Source organism: Poromitra crassiceps, assembly GCF_964638095.1.
Source record: "Poromitra crassiceps genome assembly, chromosome: 27".
NCBI classification, from domain to species: domain Eukaryota; kingdom Metazoa; phylum Chordata; class Actinopteri; order Beryciformes; family Melamphaidae; genus Poromitra; species Poromitra crassiceps.
The window spans coordinates 1,137,974-1,161,987 of record NC_139650.1 but is presented as its reverse complement, the minus strand read 5'-3'; the positions used below and the strand labels follow the sequence as shown (position 1 = coordinate 1,161,987).

Below are 24,014 nucleotides of genomic sequence, written 5' to 3'. Positions count from 1 at the left end.
TACATGGTCAAAATATTTATAAAAACACTGTATCTAATGTTGTCAAGTTCACCTGCTGTTCAGACAATCCCAAGTTATGACATAACATGTAAAGGTAATAAGATAATAGCATATAATTGATATAGTATAAAAATGTACATGGTGTTTTAAAACAACTAACAATGCTTTAAAAGCTGATTCAATGCCCCTGTTTATTGTGCGTGTGTACATATGTATGTACGTATGTATGTATGTATGTACAGTATGTATGTATGTATGTATGTATGTACGTACGTACGTACGTACGTACGTACGTACGTACGTACGTACGTATGTATGCAAATCAGGAAGAAGAAAGAGTTTTTTCTTCCAGATTTGAGAGGCAGCTTACTCAAACAAGGGTTTAAAACCCTGTTTGAGTAAGTTTAGGAAAACCCACTTCATGAAATGACACTGTTTGACGAAGCAACATGGGCTCCATGAGGAAGTAGGCCTATACAGTATAAGATGAAATGCCAACAGGAAGCTACTACAGAGCATCACATCACTGCAGAGAGTAACCTGCTTTACAACTACAGTATATAGAGAAGAATTTGTGAATAGTTCAAATATAAGGTGAGAAGCGGACCAGCATTTCATTGTTTTTATTTTTATTTCTGGATATATCAGGATATATTTTAGTTTTTAACGTATCAGTCATGCCTATGTTGAGATAAACTGCATGGATTTGGGAAGCTTTGTCTCACAATAGGCTATTGGGCTAGATATTTCAGAAAGTGAGTGTGAGAGTGTGAGTTTTATTTGTTTACTGTTTTTATATAGGCCTCCTGGTACACAATTAAGTCACCACTATAGATTTTCTCTGTACAATGTTGTCTTTTTTGTGACTTTAAATCTAAACCTAACTCACTGTGAGATGGAGGTGTTATGTGCAACAGGGGTGGACTTATTTGGGGGCCCGATGCAAAGTTTGGGGGGGCCCTGAATCCAACTCTCCTCCTCTCTAGCTGTTTAATCTATCCTTTATAAATGTATATCTAAATTTGGGTAGCCTTGCTTATTTATTTTTTTAACTTCTCTCTCAGAAACTAATAAAGTGGCAAGGAGAAGGAGCTTAAAGTCAAGGGGTAAAATCTCAGTAGAAGTTGTATAGCCTGAAATAAAAAGAGTGGTGTTCTTCAATAGTAAAATTATACATGAGTTCTCTGGCAGCAGGGGCCCAAGGCAGTCGCCTCCCTTTGCGTAATGGTAAGACCGGCCCTGATGTGCAACAGACGCTAGAGTACAAATGAGTTAATCCAACGTTATTTATGTCAGTTCACAGAATGCTGCTGAACATCACACAACAGCACTCAGGCAATGACTCCTTCTCTTGCTACCATGATTCTGTGGTTGGCTACCGGTACTTGGCCGTGCTGTGGGGCTGTGCCGTGACCGTCACTGGCACGCTGGGGAACCTGATGACCATTCTGGCCTTTGCCTTGGACCCACGTCTGAGGACGCGCTTCAACGTGCTGATCATCAACCTGGCAGCAGCTGATCTCCTGTACTGCACCGTACTGCAACCCATCTCAGTCGATTCCTACCTACACCTGCGATGGCGCGGCAGCCAACTCTGGTGCAGCGCCTTCGGCCTGCTCCTCTTCCTCTCCAACTCGGTCTCCATCATCACCCTCTGTGTGATAGCGGTGAGCCGATATCTTCTGGTCGAGAAGAGGGCTGTTTTCGACCGTGTCTTCTCTGACCGCGGCCTGACGTTCCTCCTGCCCTCCACCTGGGCACTGGGGCTGGCCAGCTTCGCCCCACTCTGGTCTGTCTATGTGTTTGTACCACAGGTTTGCACCTGCAGCTTCCATAGGACCAGGGGTCGCCCCTACACCACCATCCTCCTCTTCTTCTACTTCTTCATCGGCCTGGCCTGTGTTGGTGTGTTCTACCTCCTCATCTACAGACGCGTCAAGGTTGCATCACAAGCTCTAACGCGCTACAGGCTCAGCCGCCGCTCATCACGGAAGAAACCAGCTTCATCATCGGTACAAGGAACCGAAGACAGTGGTGTGGGGAGCGGGGTGGCCAACACATGCAGTTGTGAGATGAGCAGCCAAGCAGAACTAGCCCAAAACAAGGGTGGAGTCACATGGGAGACGTCCCCCGGGGAGACCCAGTCCTCCCACTCTGCCCTGGGCTCTGGCCAAGCTTCACATGTATCAGTGATGGAGGAGCCCCACCCTGCCCTCGACCCTGAGCCCCTCCCGGCCACACCTGCCCCCACCACCGCAGCCTCCTCCCACTCCGGAGACGATGCGGAATTTAAACGTGTGACACGGATGTGTTTCACTGTGTTCTTGTGTTTTGTGTTCTGCTTTGTCCCGTTTCTCCTGCTCAACATAGCCGACAAGCATGACCGCGCCCCCCAGGCTCTGCACATGTTCTGTGCAAACCTCACCTGGTTGAACAGCTGCATCAACCCCCTGCTCTACGCCGTCATGAACCGCCAGTTTCGACAGGCCTACTGCGTGCTGATCAGGAGGGCTGCGGCTCCCTTCACCTCCCTCTGCACCCGGCGACCAGTTCAGAGCTCCTGAAGGGCCGGCCCTACATCTTATGGAAAACTTAAAAAGACACTTCACTGAAAGACGATGATGATTTATTTTGCACATGATCTCACACTCACACATATCCGAAAACTCTAAACCGTTTTCCAGACTTTCATTTAGTTTGACAGTTATCGAGAGTTGATCTGAGTGAAGCTGACGCCAGCGATGTCATCGGAAGACTTGTAATTAATACAACTCAATGATTCAGTGCCTTCTGACATCACTGGTATCAACTTAACTCAAGTCTACCCTCAATAACTGTCCAGCTAAATGAATGTCTGTAAAACTGTTTACAGTTTTCGGATATGTGTGAGATCATGTGCAAAACAAATCAGTATGTTTTTCAGTGAAGTGCCCCTTTAAGTGATGATGCTCCTCACAAAAGCTCTGTATGATATTGTCATGAAACAGAAGACACATAGTGCTATAATTCATCCATAGATTACTCTTCAGTTAGCTTCCTGTGCCAAAATGTGTACACAAGGAATTTGCCGTCAAATAGTGAATACCTTGAAGGCTTCAAAGATGAGGTGTCACGTGGTCAGACCCAACGTCTTACGTCAGCAGCACGCTTTCCATCTACAGCTGGCTACTGCGAGACTAGTGCAAGAGCCACAAAGTAACAATAAATGTGATAAATAAGAATAAATAAAACCTTAACAAATTTGATTTAAAGTTGCATTACCAACACTTTAGCCTGCTCCTCTTCTTCACTTCTGTCTCCATTATAACCAACCATCATTTCATTATGAGGATTTGCTTGAGAGAATCCAGGCAACTCATGTCTGCTTTTACAGTATATATTTTTTGTAAATAAAATATTTTTATATTGCAGTACATCTTGTGTCTTTGAGTACAAAGTTCCAACAAATTTGCATCATCCCGGTGGTTTTATAGAATAGATGCCTGTATTGCAGTGACTAAGAAGATAATGGAAAGCCCCAATATTACAAAAACACATCAGGCAGGATATTGCTGTCGAGAGGAAAATAATTTACTAAATAAAGGAACTTGTGAAACCGCAATTATTGACCCCTTAAGAGCTGTACAAACTGAACTACAATATTTGCGATAAGGGGGCGGGGGTGACATTGTGGATATCAGCAGGGGTTGATGTATCCTTGCTATACCAAGCAAGTTTTAACAGAAATAAGACATATTTAGTAAAAAAAAAAATCTAAATCATGGGTCCAAGGCATGACTTCAGGAATGTAAGTCCTGTGAAAGTAATGTTTAATTTAGAGCGAGTAACAACTGAGCCTTGAATCTTTTGCTTTGGTGAATATTAGACTCACATGACATAAAAACACTCATCACATCGGTTCATAAACTCATCAGTGAACAGAACATGCAATCAACCACTCAGCATTTTGCCTTTTATTGCCTGCAAGAATGTCTCAGTTTTCTATAATTGAACAAAATGGATATAAAAGCATAAGAGAGCAATTGCAGAAGGGATCAAATGCAAATGTTTACATGGAATTTAATACACTTAACATATAACTTTTATCAATTTAACATGGTAGCATTATATACAAAACACAAAGGGATTCACAATTCACAATGAAACTATAAATGATGTCAGTGCAAAGTACCTAAAAAATACCTTATATAAACCTTTTCCTGCCAGCTTGAATGTGTTAAAAACATCCTAAGACAAGCTATCTGAAAAAACATCTCAAGACACGCTATGTGGAAAAACCCGAGGTTCGAATGTAAGATGCACATTTTATATCAAAAAGGGCATAATGGTGGTTGAGGGGCCAGGCAATCAAATGAGTCCAGCTCATTTAATTATCTATTTTCTGTCTGATGAAATTAGATCCACTCAGTTTTACCAATAAGAAAAGCGGCAAGCAGACATTAGTGGGATCCAAGTCTATGGAGGCAAATGATCTGACAGTGAGCAAGCTTCACTCATCATTCTGGAAAAGTCCTACATCTCTCAACCACAGAACATGTGGGTCACAGTGCTGCAACTGCAGGTGTAATGTTGCTGACATGTTTCTCATGACGGTGATGCTATTCAGCAGCATAACCAAATGTCACTTTCGGGCCCCTTGCAAACAGATAGGCCCACTGTATGTGAGGCTTGTGTGGTCTAAGCATGGAAGAAGTGTGCCTTCCTGTGTGTGCATCTGCATTGTCAACTTCCTTTGTGTGTCATGACTGACCAGTTATGAGTATCAACATCCCGTGACAAAAAGATGATGTAGGCAGGTGAAATACGCTGCGTGTACAATCTGGTGGTGCGGCAATTTTGTTAATAACCGTAATGTAGGAGGTCCATATAGGGTATGCTCGCTGTGTAGCAAAAAAATAAGTTGCGCATAATTCAAAAATTCACAATTGGTTAAAATATTCAGGTGGAAATGAAAATGGGTGTGCAATGGATTTGTCTTTAGCCAAATAGTCCGTGGGGGAAAGATGTATTGGTTGAGGAGTTAATGGACAAAACAAAGTTATAGCACCACCATCTGGCCACGTAGCATACTTTTTGTAGCCTGAGCAGCAGTGGGAATTTTAATTTGACAGTCAATGCAGTCGCTCTGTGTGGGAACTGGGAACGCCCACAAAATGTTACTACGGCTGGCGCGCACGAGTGGGGTAAAAAAAACATCTCAATATCTCAATGGGCTGACTCACCAAAGGATGGTGCTGCGGCTCTACACTACAGGATTGGGGATTCTAGAGCAGGTACATAGACATCTGTTCACATGTGCGTTTACTGCGGTGGTTGAATCACCGATCCTGTCTGCCTGGGCTGGGCTAGCAGCTAAATGCCAACTATGGGGGAGAACGGGAGGATTTACCCCACTCTGACCAAGCCCCAGCCAGCTACCCCAGCATCTATGATGATACATTGACTGTATCTATGAGGCACCCTGCACAGCCCCTGAAAAACAAAAGGGTTTCAGGCCTAGGGGCTTGGACCCCTAATAAATTGGGGCATTATAATAAAATAAAATAAAATAAAATAAAATAGCATAACATAACATAATAAAAGAGCACACCAGCATTCCTATCCTGATAGCAAATGGCACTCGTATATGTTGACTCTATCATGTCAGTTAACTATCAAACACTTCACAAGAAGAGAAACGGATGGTAATATATATTTACACCAGAACGCATCAAAGATTCAGACAGTATTCCGGGAAAACTATCGGGGTTACCACTGGTTAAGCTACGCAGGCTACAACTTTGTAATGTGCATGCTGCAATGTAAAAGTAAAACTAATGATGAAATTGAATCAAATAGTTTGGGTAAACAGGTGTACAACTCGATGCTTATTGGTTTGTGCTTCCACAGAGTTGCAGGGCGGTAAATCCTAGAGGGAAATCGGGGAACCCCTGGTCATCAGAGAAGAGATTGAAGGTGTTGGGGTCATTGAGATACTGGATTAACTCATTCTCTTGGTGCGGCAGAGTGCCTGACAGCATGGGATCAGGATAGGCTCTCAGGGGCGAGTCCTGCGGATGAGGATCCCCACCTAGGTCTGAGGGCAGAGAAAGAGACGACAAGAGCGGGGTACTGTTTCTGTTGTCATGGGCAGGTTGTTGATTTCTGGTGCTAAACTGCCTTCACCAGGCAAATGACCAGTGGCTACTGACCAGAGTGGCAAGTTGTGATGTACTAGCTAGGCCAAAGATGACTGCTACAGACAAGACAATACAGACTGCTACTGTCGGACCTTGACAGCAAAGCAAAGAGTTTCCTATTGCGCAACGTACACATGGAAGAATAAAGGATTGTGTGCAGGGTTCATAGATACTTTACCTTACAAATTAAATTTCAATGACTACTATTCCATAACAAATGACAACATTTCAATAACTAATATCATCAATTTCCACTGTATCAGATCACAGGATCTACTAGGAGTCAAATTGTATCACTTTTCCTGGTTTGCCTTAAAAGTAGGAACCCTGCAATTGATACAAAGGAGAATGCCGTTACCAATAGATTTTGTTTTTTATAGATTTGAATGGATATTTTATGGTAGTGGTCATATTAAGAATCTTGTAGCCATGCAGCATCACAAATCTATGAAGTCAAATGAAATGTTAGTAAAGCTCAGCCCAACCCTGGCACTTCCACACCTGCTAGACCTTTTGTTCTGTACAATAAGCATGCAGCAGATGCATGCAGCAGAAGCAGCTCAGTAGCCCCACAGGAAATCAGTTAGATTTAAACAAATGTATAGACTAAATGAAGCGTTTTCCTTCTTAGATATTTCTACAAATTAGGCCAGAATACAGAGGGCAGGACAGAGATTGGCGAAGAGGAGAAAGGGATTTGTTTGATTGGGTTTTCAAATGGGTGGGACAGCGAGGAGCCGACTCACCAGCCGCCTCTCCACATAGGCCATTCATTGGCTCCAGGCCTTCACCCTCTGCCATGTCAGAATACATGGGTGACTTAGCCTCCAGTCTGTTCCTACATGACCAATGATAAACAGTCATTACAACCAGTTGCTCAATATAAATATTGTCAGTATTATCAGTCTTTCTGTCCCAAAAGCACTGTACTTATGGCTTACGGTCTCAGGACGTTTTGCTCATGACTGTCCCTAAAGCTCGGACGGAGATGGGCAAAAAGGCCTTTATGTTTTCTGCACCATCCTCTTGGAATACCCTGCAGAATGGGCTTAAACTATGGGACCTAGTTACCCTTAGTGAATTTAAAGGCATTGTAAAGTCCCTGGAATTTAATTATATTAACTGTAAATGTTTTAATTGATGATTCAAATGTATTTTTTCCTGCACCTGTACTGTATTGCACTCTCGAGCTTGTTTGTTTTCTTGTTTGTTGTCTTGTTGTAAGTTTTACTGTTTGTTGTGTCTGAAACTATGTAGCTGCAGCCATTCTTGGCCAGGTCTCTCTTGTAAAAGAGATTTTAATCTCAATGAGACATACCTGGTTAAATAAAGGTTAAATAAAAAAAAATAAAATAAATAAATAAACAGGTCTGGGTACACTACTTGTTAGATGAAGCCATGATACATTTTCTTCTTTTTTTTTTACGCTTCTTGTATGAAAAAGCACATCTTTAGAATATTTGGGAAACAAAGACTGGTGGATGGTAGGTGAGTATGGGTGAATTTATTTATTTTATTTTGTTATTAGGGGTTCAAGCCCTGAAGGGGCTGGAAACCCTATTGTATTTGCTTTGTTTATTATTCTTATTCTTATGATTATTCTTATTATTCCGTAAAACTGTGTATACGTCAGAAACCCTAAGGCCCACAGTAACCAAACTTTACACATAGGCTAGAACAAGGGTTCCCAACCTTTTTTGTGAAAGCTCACCCACTACTCGGAAACAAAAAATTATACCAATCTACCAAATTCCGGTGATAGAACCAACACCCCATTTCCTGTTTTTCTAACCATCAATATCACTGGGCCAATATCTGGCCCATTGTGTCATCATCACCATAACCATCAATGACAGGCTGGGCAACTGATTCAGCCTTCATCAGGCTTGAACCCCTGGTATTGCCGCTTGTGGCTATATTTTTATTTTATTTTTATTCTCCCCAAACAAGCAAGATACTGTGAAGCAGGAATTAGCAAAATAAATAATATACTTACTCCTTTGACACAAACATCAGCTTGGTTTTGATGTACTTTAAGTATGGACTGTCATCTGAAAGAGAATGGATTCGGCTGTGATGCAATATGTCGTATTCAACACCAACTGGAGATTCACCTGCTGTATGTCTGCTGCAAAGCAATAATCCACTCTTAAATGAGGACTTTGCTGCTTTTCAACCCGCTTTGGATCATTAGGGTATACAAAGCGTAGTAGTATCGTAGTATATGCATACATGCATACACATAAATACATAGTAGTATCGGTAGTATACCGGTATGCATATTATATACGCAAAATTAGGGATGCACGATATATCGGCAATCATATCGGTATCGGCCGATGTTGGTCATTTTTTAACATATCGGTCATATCGGTATCGGTCAGATGTTGCAATGTTAATATCGGTTATCATTATCAGCCAAATTCTTCACATTGATATGAAATAATGCAGTAAATCTATGATTTATGGGCTTTTCCAAAGGCTTTGCAAATAAAGAAATGCATAACTTTTTCAAATTCAGTGTTAACATGTGTTTTTCAGTATGTACAAAATGTGATGATCATAAAAATGTGGTTTTATACAGATCATATCGACATCGGTAAATATCGGTTATCGGCCATAACAGCAATGTTAATATCGGTTATCGGCATCGGCCAAAATTTTCATATCGGTGCATCCCTACGCAAAATGCATCATTTGGAGATGGAAGTGAACAGCAGATGTTCTGTTCCGTCCAAATTCCGTCAAGGCATTCCTCAGATATCGCGTTAACAAACATCGTACGGACGGAGGCACACATTATTATTAAAAGGAAAAGCTGATGTCTGTGCAGATTCTTCTCATAAAGATAGTAATACTTGCTCACTGACATGTCTAACATGACCTGCGAGGAAAGAAGGAGCTTTGAACTGTTCACTCCTTAACTCCTGAATGTGTCACTCGATGGCAACGCAGGTTTGTGTGTTGGTTCTCGGAAATGTAGTTTTGTTAAAGTACAGATGATTTTCACAAGGATTGACTGATCAATCCACGAAAACAGAAGCAACACGCATTATGTATGAGCAAGTGACCTCACCTCCGCTCGGGTCTTTGTAGTACTTTCCAAAAGCCTCCTGTTTGGGGGTGTTAGGATATAGGTAAAGCAGAGGGTTTTGTGGGATGTTCTCCGCTTCAAAGATCTGGAAATTCCGGATGATTTCATGGAAGGGGATCTGGGAGAGGTCTCCCATGGTGAAGGGCTGGACCGAATTCACATCAGGCTCACCTAGAACAGGCAGAACAGGATCATATGTAGACTAGCTAATATGACAAGCAGCTTGTTGCATGCATTTCTGTACTGTCTACATGGCAATAATTCAAAAAACATTGTGCAGCGGTCATTTTGATCTCACCAGTTGGGGAGCAATCCACCCAGGAGAAGGTGATCCCTCCATCTCTGTTGCTTTCACTGAAGCGCAACAAGAATGTGCCTCTCTGCTTCTTCTTCAGCAGTGTCTTCTCTTTGGCTTTACTCACAAAGCCCATGATGGAGCTACAGTGAAGAGGACAGTCCTTACTCCAACGAGACATTACATTTATCCGGATTTAAGATCATATTGAGGGTAACTGTTTTTGTTTGTTTGTTTGTTTGTTTGTTTTTGCAGCGCCCATACCCGTCTCTCCACAGGTCTTCAAGGTACAGCTTCACCAGCACCAAGATGCCATAAAACCACACCCAAAAAGTGAAGTTGGCATCGGAATTGGCATTCTCCTGTAGCACAGGGGATGGAAAAGGTCACAAACACACACCAACAGTAAACAAACAAAAGAAATGATTAAGACCCAAGATTCTCACCTTGCTAAATTTTGACCAAGCAACTATGCAGGTGTCATAGTTCTGCTGCTTTCCTGATGGGATAAAAAGTATAGCATTTACACGACCCAATGTTACTGACAAGCTTCACTCGAGCACACACAATGTAATAAAACAGTGGTTTTCAAAGTCTGAGAATGTGGACCTCCCCCCAGACAAAGCTAGGAAAGAGGAGCCCCCCCACCTCGCTCAATTTCTGGATGCCTAGATCATGATTATGTTATTTGATCCCATAGATACGATAAGCCAAGATTACATTACATTACATTACGTCATTTGGCAGACGCTTTTATCCAAAGCGACTTACAGTAACACACTTTTTGTCAGCAATAGAGCAATCAACTATGGAGCACAGTCTATGACAACTACAAATCCTGAAGGAACAGTGGTACGAGTTTTAGTTTAGGATTTTTTTTTTTTTTTTTTTTTTTATATTAAATAAAGAGAGAGAAAGAAGAGAGAGAAAGAAGTTAGATCAAGAAGGGCCCAGGTGGAGCCTGAAAAGGTGAGTCTTTAGTCTTTTCCGAAAGATCGGCAGTGATTCAGCAGTCCTGACCGAAGGTGGCAGCTCGTTCCACCATTGGGGTGCCAGGGAGGAGAAGAGTCGAGATCGGGATGAGCGACTTTTGAGCGCCCGTAGCGAAGGAGGAGCGAGGCGCCCTGCACTGGTAGAGGAGCGAAGGGAGCGGTGAGAGGTTTGGAACCTGACCATAGATTGCAGGTACAGGGGAGCTGACTGGTGTACTGCCCTGTAGGCCAGTACCAGTGTCTTGAATTTGATGCGAGCTGAGATGGGAAGCCAGTGGAGGTCCCGGAAGAGGGGAGTGACATGAGAGAATTTGGGTTGGTTGAATACCAGACGGGCTGATATCCTGACAGCCTGATATTGCTGTTTGACATACTTCCAACGGGGTCTGTCTGAAGGCATTTATTTCTTCTGACTCAATGTCAAATTCCCCAAAGTTATTGTATCTCTGAAGTATCTCTTTAACCAAAGCCAACACATTTAGGCTATTCTATTAGATATCCTTTTAAACTAAAGTCATTTTTTTTTCACTTCCATTCACTGAGCCTCCCCTGAAACTGCTTGGAGCCCCCCTGGGGAGGCCCACCTCCCACTTTGAGAACCTCTGTAATATACCATTGTTACAAGGCATGTCAGTTTCCTGAAGGACACTGCACAATCCTCCTAATCCATCCAGACCTATCCATATGAACTGTGCACAAGACAAGTCTTTAAATCCAGTCTGACACTGCATACAATATACGGTATATATATGGCACCTGGAGCACCAACTCATCCAATGGTTAAGAGTAGGGTGTGAAAAAGAAACAACAGGATCCCTGGAAGCGATCATCTGCATGCTCATGGTCTATTGCATTGGTTTGGTTCCCAAACTGTGGTCCGCGCTCTGCCTGGTGGTCCGCCAGAGAATTGTTTTTTTTTTTTTTTACAGACAACAGTTTTTACATACACATTAACCCTGAGCAGTTGCCGGATTGGGGCGGATTTTTGGAAATATCACGATATTTGGGAAACATCACAATTTTGAAGATTTACTTTCAGAGGCTGCAGCAGGCTCAGTTTTGAAGCCAGAGTGAAGTTTCTGATATCATATGAAACTAGAAGACTTAAGGAATCGATTTGTACCAACCATGTCATGCTAGCTTGTCAGGAAGGTAGCTAAATAACACAAGGCAAAATGTTGGCGAGGGGGATTTTTTTTTTTCAAAGGGGTCCTCCTTTTCACAGCCTAAATGTTGGCAGATGTGAGTGTGTGTGTGTGTGTGTGTGTGTGTGTGTGTGTGTGTGTGTGTGTGTGTGTGTGTGTGTGTGCGTGCGTGCGTGTGTGCATGCGTGCGTGCGTGTGTTTGTGTGTGTCCATTTTGAACCAGCTAGTAGCCTTATTATTATTATAGTATTAGCCTTGTATATATTGTTATTTGTTATTGGTATACGCAGTGGAAGTGGTCCCTGGGAAATTTGCTTTGGTACGTAGTGGTACTTGCTCGGAGAAGTTTGGGAACCCCTGGTCTATTGGATGAGTGTAAAAAAATATATAAAAAAATAGACATGTTGTCGTCCCACATGAATGATGCAGGCATCCTGTAGTTTAGGCCAATCAGTGACAAGATATAACATCTCTCCAAGTCTCTGGTGAGTACTGGTGTCTGAGATACTGCGTTAAAACATTTTGCCTGTAATCATAGTGCCCCCATTAGGTCGGTCAGTGTCATCTTTTAAATGCTGCAACACAGTACAACGATGCATCATCCCTCCAAGTTGAATTAAAATCATACTAGTGGTGTCTGAGATATTATGTGTCTATTATATTATAGATTTTATTATTATTATAGATATTATTATTATATGTCTGAGACGGGCTTGTCCGTTACAAGAGAGAGTCTGAGATATTGCCTGAGATGCCATGTCTGACAGACAGATGGACGGACGCAGTCTGATCCATAGTTCTGACTGCAGGATAGTCATGAAAATGAGTCAAGTTAGAGGATAGAGGCTGGTTTTACCAAATAGTTTGCGTGCAATCATGTCCAGCTGAGCAGAGTCCAGACCCCGTCTGGTGGCAGAGAGGAACTGCCAGCTCAGCATCTCTCCAAGCTGCTCCCAAGTGGCCGGAGGACAGTTGGCAAAGAACAGGACGTCCTAGCGGTACACATACACATTTTTAAAATGTATTTCTGATGGGTTCTCACTGACAACAGTTCGTAGGGATGGGACGTATATCGAAATTCAATATACCTCAATACAAAAATGTGACAATATGCATCGTGGGGAAGAACAATAAATCTTGATAGCTCAATTTTATTCTGCTGTAGTAATCACAAATGAGATGGCTTGCACGCAATACAACATGATACAATAAACTGTGTCGAATCATGAACCCCATAGCGTGTATCAAATGGTATGAGATAAGCATTATTGTCCCATCCCTAGTATGACTAAATTGCAAACTTAAGGGCTTAATATTAGTGATGGTGACCTCTCACCTTTGTGTCCTCACAGAGCATGTTGAACCAGAGGATGGAGGCCCAGGCACTCTGCTGCTGGCTGGAGTTAGAGATGATGACCACTGGGAGAGAGGAGGCCTAGGTTGGTGCCAGAGAACAACAACAACCACAACAACAACAACAACAACATACATTTTAGGACACAGTTCCATGATCCAAACAATAATATACACAATGGCATCATGCTGAATTTCTCCAACATCCAGTTGTGGGTAAATGAGACATTTGAAAGGCCACAAAACATGAGAAGAAAGGCAACACACTTTACCTGCAGGTCGACTGACAAGCCTTTTAGCTCAAATACAGTGTTGAAGTAGATGGTGTGCAGCTCCTCTGTAACACTCAGGGAAGTCTGTTGACAGCAACACACAGACACACACAGACAGACATACACACACACACACACACACACACACACACACAGGTCGTCATTCTATTGTCAACACTGTTCTTCAATAATTGAGTCTGTATGCTGCTATAGCATCTTTAGGGTTGTTGATGTGAACTCACGTCACGTCCTCCAGACTTCTGCTCCTTCAGACTCTACAAGCAAAGTAGACAGAATGAGCCCAAAATGACATGCTTGTTGTTGTTGTTTTTTCCGCATAATAATGTTTGACTGTGTGGAGTAATGTCACTGTACAGCCTTACAGCCCTGTAGTTCACCCAGAGGGCCAACGCAGCAACAGTTGACCCCATAGCTGATTGCAACCATGTGCTTTCAGCACAATAGCACTGGAAGCCATTTTGAAAATAAGGCCTACATGTATACTGAAACTACTGGAAACTCTCTTTGACATAACTCAGAGCATTACAGTAGCTGTTGGCTCAGTGTTACAGATTTGCCAGTCATAAAATACAGCAGTTGTCATGCTGTCATGCAATCTCACCAGATGTCTGAAGTCTGCCACCATGCCTCCATTCTGGCTCTCTACCATGTTCAGGACCTTGAAGGTCCCCAGGACATTAAAGCGCCGATAACTACAAGAACAACAAGATTAAAAAAAAATAAAAGAAATACATGACATCAAACAAGACAGCTGAATGAAATTCCTCTGTAGCTACAACTTGTCATGGCAGCAACAACAAAAAAACAAACAAAAACTTACCCTTTGACCTGAGGAGCCTCCCTAATAAGAGAAGGAAGAAACACAGAAAGGTTAAGCAGAAAATAGGGTTGTGCGATGTCAAACCAAATAGCCATCGTGATGGTTCCACAGTGAAACATCGTGATGGACGATGGCATCGTCGCTGACGGGGGAATTAATTAATGATTTATGAAGTCGCTGCGGTGCCGTAATGCATTTGGCTCCACCGCTGCAATGCACGTTCAGGACAGGACAGCTGAGCTCTACATGAGACCAGCGGGCAGGCTACTACAGCACAGAGCCAGGCTACTACAGCACAGAGCCAGGCTACTACAGCACAGAGCCAGGCTACTACAGCACAGGGCCAGGCTACTACAGCACAGAGCCAGGCTACTACAGCACAGAGCCAGACTACTACAGCACAGAGCCAGGCTACTACAGCACAGAGCCAGGCTACTACAGCACAGAGCCAGGCTACTACAGCACAGGGCCAGGCTACTACAGCACAGAGCCAGGCTACTACAGCACAGGGCCAGGCTACTACAGCACAGGGCCAGGCTACTACAGCACAGAGCCAGGCTACTACAGCACAGAGCCAGGCTACTACAGCACAGGGCCAGGCTACTACAGCACAGAGCCAGGCTACTACAGCACAGAGCCAGACTACTACAGCACAGAGCCAGGCTACTACAGCACAGAGCCAGGCTACTACAGCACAGGGCCAGGCTACTACAGCACAGAGCCAGGCTACTACAGCACAGGGCCAGGCTACTACAGCACAGGGCCAGGCTACTACAGCACAGAGCCAGGCTACTACAGCACAGAGCCAGACTACTACAGCACAGAGCCAGACTACTACAGCACAGGGCCAGGCTACTACAGCACAGAGCCAGGCTACTACAGCACAGAGCCAGGCTACTACAGCACAGAGCCAGACTACTACAGCACAGGGCCAGGCTACTACAGCACAGAGCCAGGCTACTACAGCACAGAGCCAGACTACTACAGCACAGGGCCAGGCTACTACAGCACAGGGCCAGGCTACTACAGCACAGGGCCAGGCTACTACAGCACAGAGCCAGGCTACTACAGCACAGGGCCAGGCTACTACAGCACAGAGCCAGGCTACTACAGCACAGAGCCAGGCTACTACAGCACAGGGCCAGGCTACTACAGCACAGGGCCAGGCTACTACAGCACAGAGCCAGGCGACTGAAGCAGTGGCTGTCACTACCAGCAATATTAAACGGCGCAAAACAAATAACATTAACGGTACAGATCCTGACCAACAATGTGTGCGTTGAATTTAACTAGCTGGCAGAAAACTGACAGAATTACTGGCGGATATAACGTTAGATTCGCATGGGCTCAGTTTTGAACCTAATGAGAGAGAGTTGAGGAGAGATAATAATAATAATAATAATAATAATGATTGGATTTATATAGCGCCTTTCCAAGGCTCAAAGCGCTTACACAGAATCATTATTCGTTCACACCATTCGTACCGCGTGGCAGCCACACATTGGCGCTCAACGGCCCCTCCGAACCACCATCATTCATGTCAACATTCATACCAATCATACCAATCATACCATTCATGTCTACATTCATACCAATCATACCAATCATACGAGGCAAGGAGGGTTAAGTGTCTTGCCCAAGGACACAACGACAGCAGCTGGGAGGGAGCGGGGATCGAACCGCCAACCCTTGCGTCATTGGCCGACCCGCTCTACCTCCTGAGCTAAAGCCGCACACCGATAGAAACACAGCAGAATGGAGCGACTTCAACTTTCATGGTCGCCATCGTCCATCATGCCAACCCTAGCATCAAAACATCATTCCCTATTGGTCAAAGTCAGGAGCTACAGGTCTGTACAGTGACAGGAGGCAACGAATACAAATGGAGCTATGACTGACGCTCACCTGTCCATGGACACATTGACCTTCATGGCATGGTTCAGCTCAGGAAACTTCACAAGAAGTCTGAAAATATGAAATGGAGTGTAAGCCTTTGGAGGTTTGGAAAAATGTGGCTGTGGTCAGGCTGTGAACAAAATAACTGTTTTGGGTGGTGGTGGGTAAAGTACAACTCATTCTATTGTGTTGGGTCTTTCTTCTATGAGTAAATAGCCATCCTCCATGCACACAAGTCCCATAAAAATGACTTATATTGATTGATTATGCAAATTAATAGTGGGTGGTATGCCTTAACATGAATGCATTAATGTGTGAATGCAGGGATGCCATGCAGCGGTGGCACTGACCTGGTCTTGACAGAGAACTGGACATTGGTGCGGAGAACCAGGAGAACCAGGGGGCCTTTCCCAGGAGGCATGGATGGCTGAGTCTCAACCACAAAGGCGCTTCAAGACATCGTAAGACAATAAAGTCATAAAATATTTCAACGGAAAGCAGCAGAGAGAGAGAGAGAGAGGGGGAGAAATAATTGAATGAATGTTTATGGGCGAGACCTCTTGAGTAAGTCTGTCAGGAGCGCGTCCACTCTGTTCTGCAGAGCTGGTTTCTGGGCCTTTACGGGGTCTTCAGTGTAGGTCATCTTCACCATCAGCTCCTCCAACTTGGTGAGAAACTCACGCACCTGGAACAGACACACTGCTACACAGGTGAACCTACAAGACATGGAGAAAAGGCAATGGAGATGTAACACAGGCAGCAACAGAAATGGGCTGCTACAAGTCAACACATGCCTGGCGGTGATGCTAGTGGTAGGAAAGGCAAGTTGGTTATTGAGCTTTGAGGTGAAAGTCAACCTTGATTTGCATTCATATTTTTACATTTTAGATTTGTATCGTCGAGAAGAGAATGAGAAGTGTAAGCTATAGCATCTGCTAGTGTCCAGATACCATTGGTTTTAGGCAATCTATTTTTTGTACCTCTACTTCCTCACTGTAATTTATTGGCCGGTGAATATGTACCTGCACAAAACTCCCATCAGATTAAGTTTTCCTTTTACTTAAATAAGGCTGTCGTTTAACCACTCTTATCTCCCACATGGCATGTTTGTAACTAGCATTCTGCTAGTTTTCACTTGTTTCAAACTTTCAAGATAACTTACTACTGATATGCTACTTCAGCCTTTGGCAGCCCATTATCAGTGTCGGTCACCTTGGGAAATTATTACCAAAGCCAAATACTGGTGTAATTATTTCACGTATCTTTTCTAAACAAATGTGTTTGCCTTCTGTGAAGGTTGGCTGTAGCTCAGGAGGTAGAGCGGGTCATCCACTAATCGCTTTGGATAAAAGAGGTCGGTGGTTCGAGTGGTAACCTGCCACCATCGGTGTGTGTGAATGGGTGAATGTAGTGTACCTACTGACTGTAAATATATAATATATATAAATGCAGGCCATTTACCATTTACAAGGTCGGTGGGAACCTTGGAAGATGATTCACTGTAGCCGCTGGACGAAAAACCAAGTTTCCCATCCAGCATCCAGGTATGTTGTTACTGTAACCTGATGCATCCAGGTATGTTGTTACTGTAACCTGATGCGCCAGATGGTTTGTTACACAGAACCATCCATCTGTTTGTTACACAGAACCTGGAAATGGTTTGGAAAAGGCCAGGCGCTTTTGAACCATCTCTCAAGGTTAATGTTAGTGTGTTGCTAGCCAAAATAAAAGGTGCCATTTTCTGCTGTCCTGATTAGTATCTTCATACTATTGAAACTATGAGCTATCCAGGATCAAACTTGGTGTGAGGAGTGTCTGGAGGTGAAGGCGGAACACACCACTTCTCCAGCTGATCCAGGCAAATGTTGTATGGCGCTCCGATGCAGGCCTTCTGCTGCCGCCTCCGCCACTCCACCAGCTCCTTCTTCACCAGCACATCCAGCAGCTCCTCAGACCGATCCAGGAGCTTACCAAGGTCTGACAGCATGGTCTAGCCCCAAATCAAAAACAATAGAAAGAATTAACAAAAGAGCTGACACAGGAGCGCTGAAGGTGTTATATAAGAACATTAATATCTCCGTACCTTTCGACACTCATTCAGCCTGTTGATAAGATTCTGCAGAACTTTCATTTGTTCCTTCTTCGCGGCCTCCTCGACCACAACTGCAGCACCGTTTGCACAGTGGGATCACAGTTACCACACAAGGTGGACCAAAATGAAAGAAAGCATGTCGCTGTGAATCAGCCCCCTACAGCCCCCCTCTCAGAGCGTGCAAGTTAAACCAGAAATCTAAATACTGTATGCTTACCTTGCATCTTGTTGGTTGTATATTTAAAATCAAATTCATCTTGCTGTTCTTCTAGACATATCAATGTGTGCTCGACACACTGTAAGAAAGACAACAAAGTATGCACTTTAATGTCTTACATCGAAAAGCACAGAGATGTCTTCTTAGCATCTTAACACATTCTAAATCAGCTGTCAGAGAGATGTCTTCTTAGCATCTTAACACATTCTAAATCAGCTGACATACTGTACCTGCACTTCATTCCTTAAGCCGGCCATTTTACGCTCCAGGTCCTGATGGCTGTTTGTCTCCATCAGGTCCTGCTCCACATGCAGCGACTGGACCTAAGACAAAAAGGAGGAGTCTTTCAAATGTGATATTGGGTAAAATGATTGTACTGGAAACAATATGTCCAATATGTATCATAGTAAATACATGCGATGAGAGTTATCTACGTATGTAGCTAATACAAAAAAATAAAAGGAACAAACACCATATAAAGCATCTTTCTATGGGCGATCGATAACACTGTAACACAAACATGCAGGAGATCCACCAGATCCACCAGATCTTAGACAGTGATGTGGAAAATTGAAGTTCCATTGATTGGCTGTTAATAATCAATAAGCTATAATTGCATACGCATAATTAATGGTATGAGTTATTAGTCATAAATGCAGACACACAGGCAGACACATCAAGAATTTCTACCCTTTGTTCTGGCCTTCAGAGAACTCAGCATGACAGTGACCCTGAGACAGGAATGCCTTGCTGATAAGCACGGGCAGCCTCTCAGTTTGACTGCACCATATTCACCCCTCCTCTCTCCCTCCTCCTTTCCTGCCTTACAGTATAAGAATCCATGTCAACTATCAGACTTCACTGAATATTTGGACTCTGTACATATTTATGATGGTACATTGAGATTTCAGTCCTTTGGCAATGACGTTTGCCAAAGTAATGTAGGGCTTTAAATATACTTTCATAAGACATCTTTCTGGCTCATGGTTTCATTCAATTTGGTTTAGCTGCTATAATCATTATATAGCACGATGAAGAGTGGTGAAATTCCTGAAATCAACTGGCATCACGATACAGGATATCTACGACAGAGTAAGTCTGAATTGATTTCATAATTCATTACCGAGCTGTCGTCTGATATCTAAAAGAATCTGAAATGGTTTGCATGTTGTGGGTTTCTCAAAATGACATTGTACATGTATATAACTGTAAATAGACACCTCCTTAAATGGGTTTACCTCAGAGTTTTTCCTGAGATGTGGGTGTACCTCAGAGTGTTTCATAGTTTCTGACTCTGGGAAAAACAGTAAAAATCCCCCAAAACTCATATGTATCTCTGAACAATCTCTTAAATCAGACTTTAGGCTATTCTATGTGAGCTCCTTTGGATACAGTAAGTAATGTAAGAATAATGTAATATTATTTCACTTCCATTCACTGAGCCTTCCCTGAAACTGCTTGGAGCCCCCCACTTTGAAAACCTCTGATCTAGATGCACTACAGGTGAGAGGAAAATATGTATTTTGGATTTTAGGGTGAGCTTCCCTTTAAGTATTGGTGGTTGACCACAAAGTCACAAAATGTGACAATGCTCTACCCAAGGGGGGGGAAATTGAACTTTCTTTCCCCATGAAAAATGGTATGTCATTCGCCATTTTCTATTTTTATTAGTATTTATTAGTTTACACTTATTTAAATGAATTGCATAATAGTGTTGCTCTAACCTGCTCAGCCAGATCGGAGACGCTGCTGTCTAGGATCTCCTTTTCTTTCTGTAGGAACCACAGGATGGTGCTGGCCAGAGTGCATGGATCCTCCTGGTATCTCTCCTGGAGTGGAGAGAGGTCAAATGGACATCACAGTCAAAATGTATTGCTTATAATTACGGCTCCGGTAAGACAATAAGGCTAAAAACACCCACTACAACCCCCATGCTCCAACATGAGCACACCATCTTACAGTTAACACTGCTGAAAGCCAAACACAACGTTGTGGGATGTTGATGAAGTGCTCTCCAAAGACATTAATGACAAACGTTGCTGGCTTGCTCATCTGTGGAGAATGTTTACTGTTAATTAAAGCTGAAATCTGGGATTATCCCAATTTCCCCCGCTCTATGGCCCCTATCGTCCCACTGGCCTTAAGTTAGCGCTTAGCGCCAGGCGCAGCCTATATTAGTGGGCGTGGACCGGCGCCGTGCCTATTCTCGTGTCGGCGCTACACGCGGCCTTAAGCATTATAACCACGCTTTTTAAGCGTAGAATTATTCACAACGTGCTCATTGGAGAAGTGCAGAAGTGCACAATGTCCCTTTCATGTTCCGTTCCACGGAGCGATCCAATCCGGTCAGAAAAGCCCGACCAAAGCGCTCTGAGCTCCCCCCCTCCCTCTTTCCTCCCCGTCTGTATCCATATATATTATTCCATATTATTATGCTTCTCAAACCAATCTCACTGCAGTTTAAATACAGCAAGCATGTAAATACGCTACACTATAGCAAGATCAAAGTGAAAAGAATGTTCTAAACGCATCGGCTAGAAAAATATAGCCTATCCCTGGATGTCATGATGACATTAGATTGGTGAAAGTTTGGGCAGAATGATATCATTTTCTCTCGCTACCTTTTCTTCTCCCCCACTGCACATGTAGGATGATGCAACAGCCTCTGAATGACAGGGGCTCAAAACTATGGTAGAACAACTTTTTTTTCATCGTCATTGTGCCTGTCTGACGCGCGAGAGAGAGGGAGTGAGAGAGAGAGAGGGGGGGAGAGAGAGTGAGATGGCAGAGGAGAGCTGCGCGTAATTACGCACAAGTCCCCGGCGCCTGGTTTTGAAAAGCGCTAAACGCAAAATTAACGCCAGGGGGGAAGATAGCGTTAGGCCCATTCTGGCCCATTCTGGCACTGCGCCACGCCTCTTTGCCGTAAAGCGCATTTCGGGGCCTAAAAACATGATGCTATCTTCCCGAGGCAGTCGCAAAGCGTGTTTTTTTGCGTTTAACGCCAGTTTAACGCCTAAGGCCAGTGGGAAGATAGAGCCCTATATCTCCCTCTCTGGTGGCGAACAGTAAACGGTATTCAGATTAGAACCTGTTATATTTTAATTATGGTAAATGGTAAATGGCCTGCATTTATATAGCGCTTTTATCCAAAGCACTTTACAATCAGTAGGTAGTCTACATTCACCCATTCATACACCGATGGTGGCAGGCTGCCACGCAGGGTGCCTACACACCATCGGGAGCAAGGAGGGTTAAGTGTCTTGCCCAAGGACACAACAACAGCAGCTGGGAGGGAGCGGGGATCGAACCGCCAACCCTTGCGTCATTGGCCGACCCGCTCTACCTCCTGAGCTAAAGCCGCCCCCAAACACAGGTGCAAGCAAAACAGTAATGAGGGTTTCCAACTTCCAATCATGGAAGTTGGAAACCCTCATTACTGTTTTGACAGTAGTCCAAAAAACAATGGGTGACTTCACGGTGAATCCGTCCATATTTTTATACAGTTTATGATTCACACTGACTGAGCATTTACCACTTTATGTCAAAAAGGTTTGGCAGGGTGCGGCACACACGCTACCAGACAGACCTGAAAGTTCTGTTTGCAGCGCCTAATGTTGTGCTGCGATAAGAACGACTCTTGTCTTGACTCTTGTACAAAGCGGCTGTGCTGGATATCCAGATTCTCCAGCAGCACCTGGAACAGCACCATGGCAAACTCATGATTCCGCGCCGCACGTTCCCTAAAGAACAAAACAGACACAAACATTGGTTGACTCTTCAATGATAGTAACGTGTGACTGTAATGGTAATAGGGGCAGAACAGAGAAAGTGCCACCTTACCACTCTTGCGTCTCTATCCAGGGAGCCAAGTAGTGGCGGACATCCATAGGTAAGCTGTCGCGGTCATACAGCTCCTGCAACTGCAGCTGCACAGACTGCATCTGGCTCAGTCTCTCCCACTGAGACATCCTGAGACACAAACATGAAGACGAAAACACATGCTCACAAACACAGACCTCAGGCCTATTAGACCGCATGGAACAGTGTGTAATGTGTGCAAAGTGTTTTGTCGGTTCTCCAGGGATATCTACTTAGAAGATGGGCCACCAAACACAGCGAGTAGCTTAATTAGCCTTTTTCACCTCTGCCATTTTTGTGTCTAAAAGGCAGGAAGTAACACAGTTGCAAGCAAAACATTAACGAGGGCCCCCCGCATTGGAACACCTAAATGGATTGGAAGTTGGACATGGAAACCCTCATTAATGTTTGCTAGCACCTGTGTTACTTCCTGCCTTTTAGACACAAAATGGCTGCTGGTGAAAAAGGCCCATGGGGTCATCTTTAATACAGCTCCAAGAAAAGTGTTACGTCCATTGTCCAGATGTTTCTTCAAAAAGCTCATCATGCAGCATACTTCAATTTGCGTGTGCGCGCGCAAGAGTGTGTGTGTGTGTGTGTGTGTGACTGCACTGTAGGTACAAAAGCTCAAAATGTAGGTGATATTTCTCACTCCTGTTAGCATTTTGGAACAGACTGTTCCAAAATGCTAACATATTATTGATGCTTGTCTGGAGCTGTGAAGAGATGGCCCTGTTAACTTCAATAGTTTGAGAAAAGGCTGAGAGGGGTCTCGCTGTGTTTGGTGGTAGCCTACCTGTGTGTTGATTGACAAGGAGGATAATTGTGTAAAAAATATTCCACTCTTAAAGGACCCAAAATGAAAATTCTGGCATCATCTACTCACCCTGATGCTAAATGAAACACAGGTGAAATGTGTTAGTTAGTCTATACTCTATATAACACACAGAGATGCCAGCACAACTTCATAGCAGCCTTCAACAAAACAACTGAAGTCAATGGGGACCGCTCTTTAGAGTTCCAAAACAAAAAATAGCAAACAATCACAATATACATATAGTATAGAAGATAGCCTACACCATTTTGCAAATCAATCAATTGTAGTTAATACGATTTACACTAAATTGTGGTAGTATTTTTGGAATTTGGAACTCTGGAGAACGGGTCTGAATTCAGTTGTTTTGGAGAAGGCTGCTATGAAGTTGCACTCTGGTAACCTTAACTGGCATGAGCGTGAGTAGATGAAAGGCAGACTTTTCATTTTTGGGTGAACTGCTTTTCCAATCGACTGTCATGAGAAGGAGACATCATGTGGGAGGCAAGCTTTGAAAGACAGCAATTAAAATTTTGAGTTTTTGATTGCTGCAGTGGCATTGACTTACCTAGCCGTGACGCACAACAACTATGAAGGAAGGAACTTACGTAAAGGAACAACTACACTGCTAGTATACTTGAAAACGACAAGCAAAGCGTTTTTAGGTCCAAAGTGCAAACAACAAGAAGAGACAGTGATCTCTGACTGTTAATAACGTTATACTGATATGACGGTATCATCCATCCCCTACGCAGTAATAACACCGTACTTACCTCACAGCAGTCCAATCAATCCAATTAAAATGTTGTATGTGATAATTGAAGGCAGGTGCGTGGCGTCCTTTTAATATGTCGATTCACGCACACATAAATACAAACTGCAACAGTCTGCGTGCGTGCAGACGTGTTTCCTTGTTTCCTCTTTAGCATCTGTCTCATTGGATAATGTAGTTGTCCCTCCCAT

The 24,014-nt window shown here is 43.6% G+C and overlaps 2 protein-coding genes across 3 annotated transcripts; one reads left to right on the top strand and one right to left on the bottom strand.

Annotated features, from left to right (window-relative positions):
* Positions 1 to 1,304: 1,304 nt before the first annotated feature.
* Positions 1,305 to 2,761, top strand: gpr84 (G protein-coupled receptor 84; the record flags this gene model as incomplete). Its single annotated transcript, XM_083661658.1, has 1 exon — positions 1,305 to 2,761. The coding sequence occupies one exon, from the start codon at positions 1,305 to 1,307 to the stop codon at positions 2,562 to 2,564; it is 1,260 nt and encodes a 419-aa protein (XP_083517784.1). The 3' UTR covers positions 2,565 to 2,761.
* A 1,193-nt stretch (positions 2,762 to 3,954) lies between these two features.
* Positions 3,955 to 23,922, bottom strand: stat2 (signal transducer and activator of transcription 2). 2 transcript variants are annotated; one of them, XM_083661597.1, is made up of 24 exons: positions 23,825 to 23,922; positions 22,220 to 22,348; positions 21,966 to 22,119; positions 20,101 to 20,205; positions 18,607 to 18,699; positions 18,377 to 18,455; positions 18,151 to 18,230; positions 17,906 to 18,057; positions 16,625 to 16,783; positions 16,418 to 16,516; positions 16,077 to 16,136; positions 14,172 to 14,192; positions 13,953 to 14,043; positions 13,573 to 13,605; positions 13,331 to 13,414; positions 13,042 to 13,140; positions 12,562 to 12,697; positions 10,015 to 10,067; positions 9,833 to 9,930; positions 9,572 to 9,711; positions 9,256 to 9,444; positions 8,176 to 8,230; positions 6,926 to 7,017; positions 3,955 to 6,076 (listed from the first exon to the last, which is right to left on the bottom strand). In XM_083661597.1, exons 2-24 carry the CDS (start codon positions 22,345 to 22,347, stop codon positions 5,868 to 5,870), a joined length of 2,409 nt encoding a protein of 802 aa, XP_083517723.1. In that variant the 5' UTR covers position 22,348; positions 23,825 to 23,922; the 3' UTR covers positions 3,955 to 5,867. The 2 variants fall into 2 exon arrangements, with proteins under 2 accessions (XP_083517723.1, XP_083517724.1); XM_083661598.1 differs by lacking the exon at positions 6,926 to 7,017 and having other exon boundaries at positions 5,897 to 6,076.
* Between the last annotated feature and the right edge of the window lie 92 nt (positions 23,923 to 24,014).

What these genes read in the sequence shown, in the direction of transcription:
- stat2 (XM_083661597.1), bottom strand. Translation starts at nt 22,347, where the DNA reads ATGTCTCAGTGGGAGAGACTGAGCCAGATGCAGTCTGTGCAGCTGCAG. An exon ending in AGAAGTCTGGAGGACGTGAC is followed by an intron (nt 13,415 to 13,572) that starts GTGAGTTCACAT and finishes TGCTGTCAACAG; the next exon opens with ACTTCCCTGAGTGTTACAGA. An exon ending in GGTGGATTGCTCCCCAACTG is followed by an intron (nt 9,445 to 9,571) that starts GTGAGATCAAAA and finishes TGCCTGTTCTAG; the next exon opens with GTGAGCCTGATGTGAATTCG.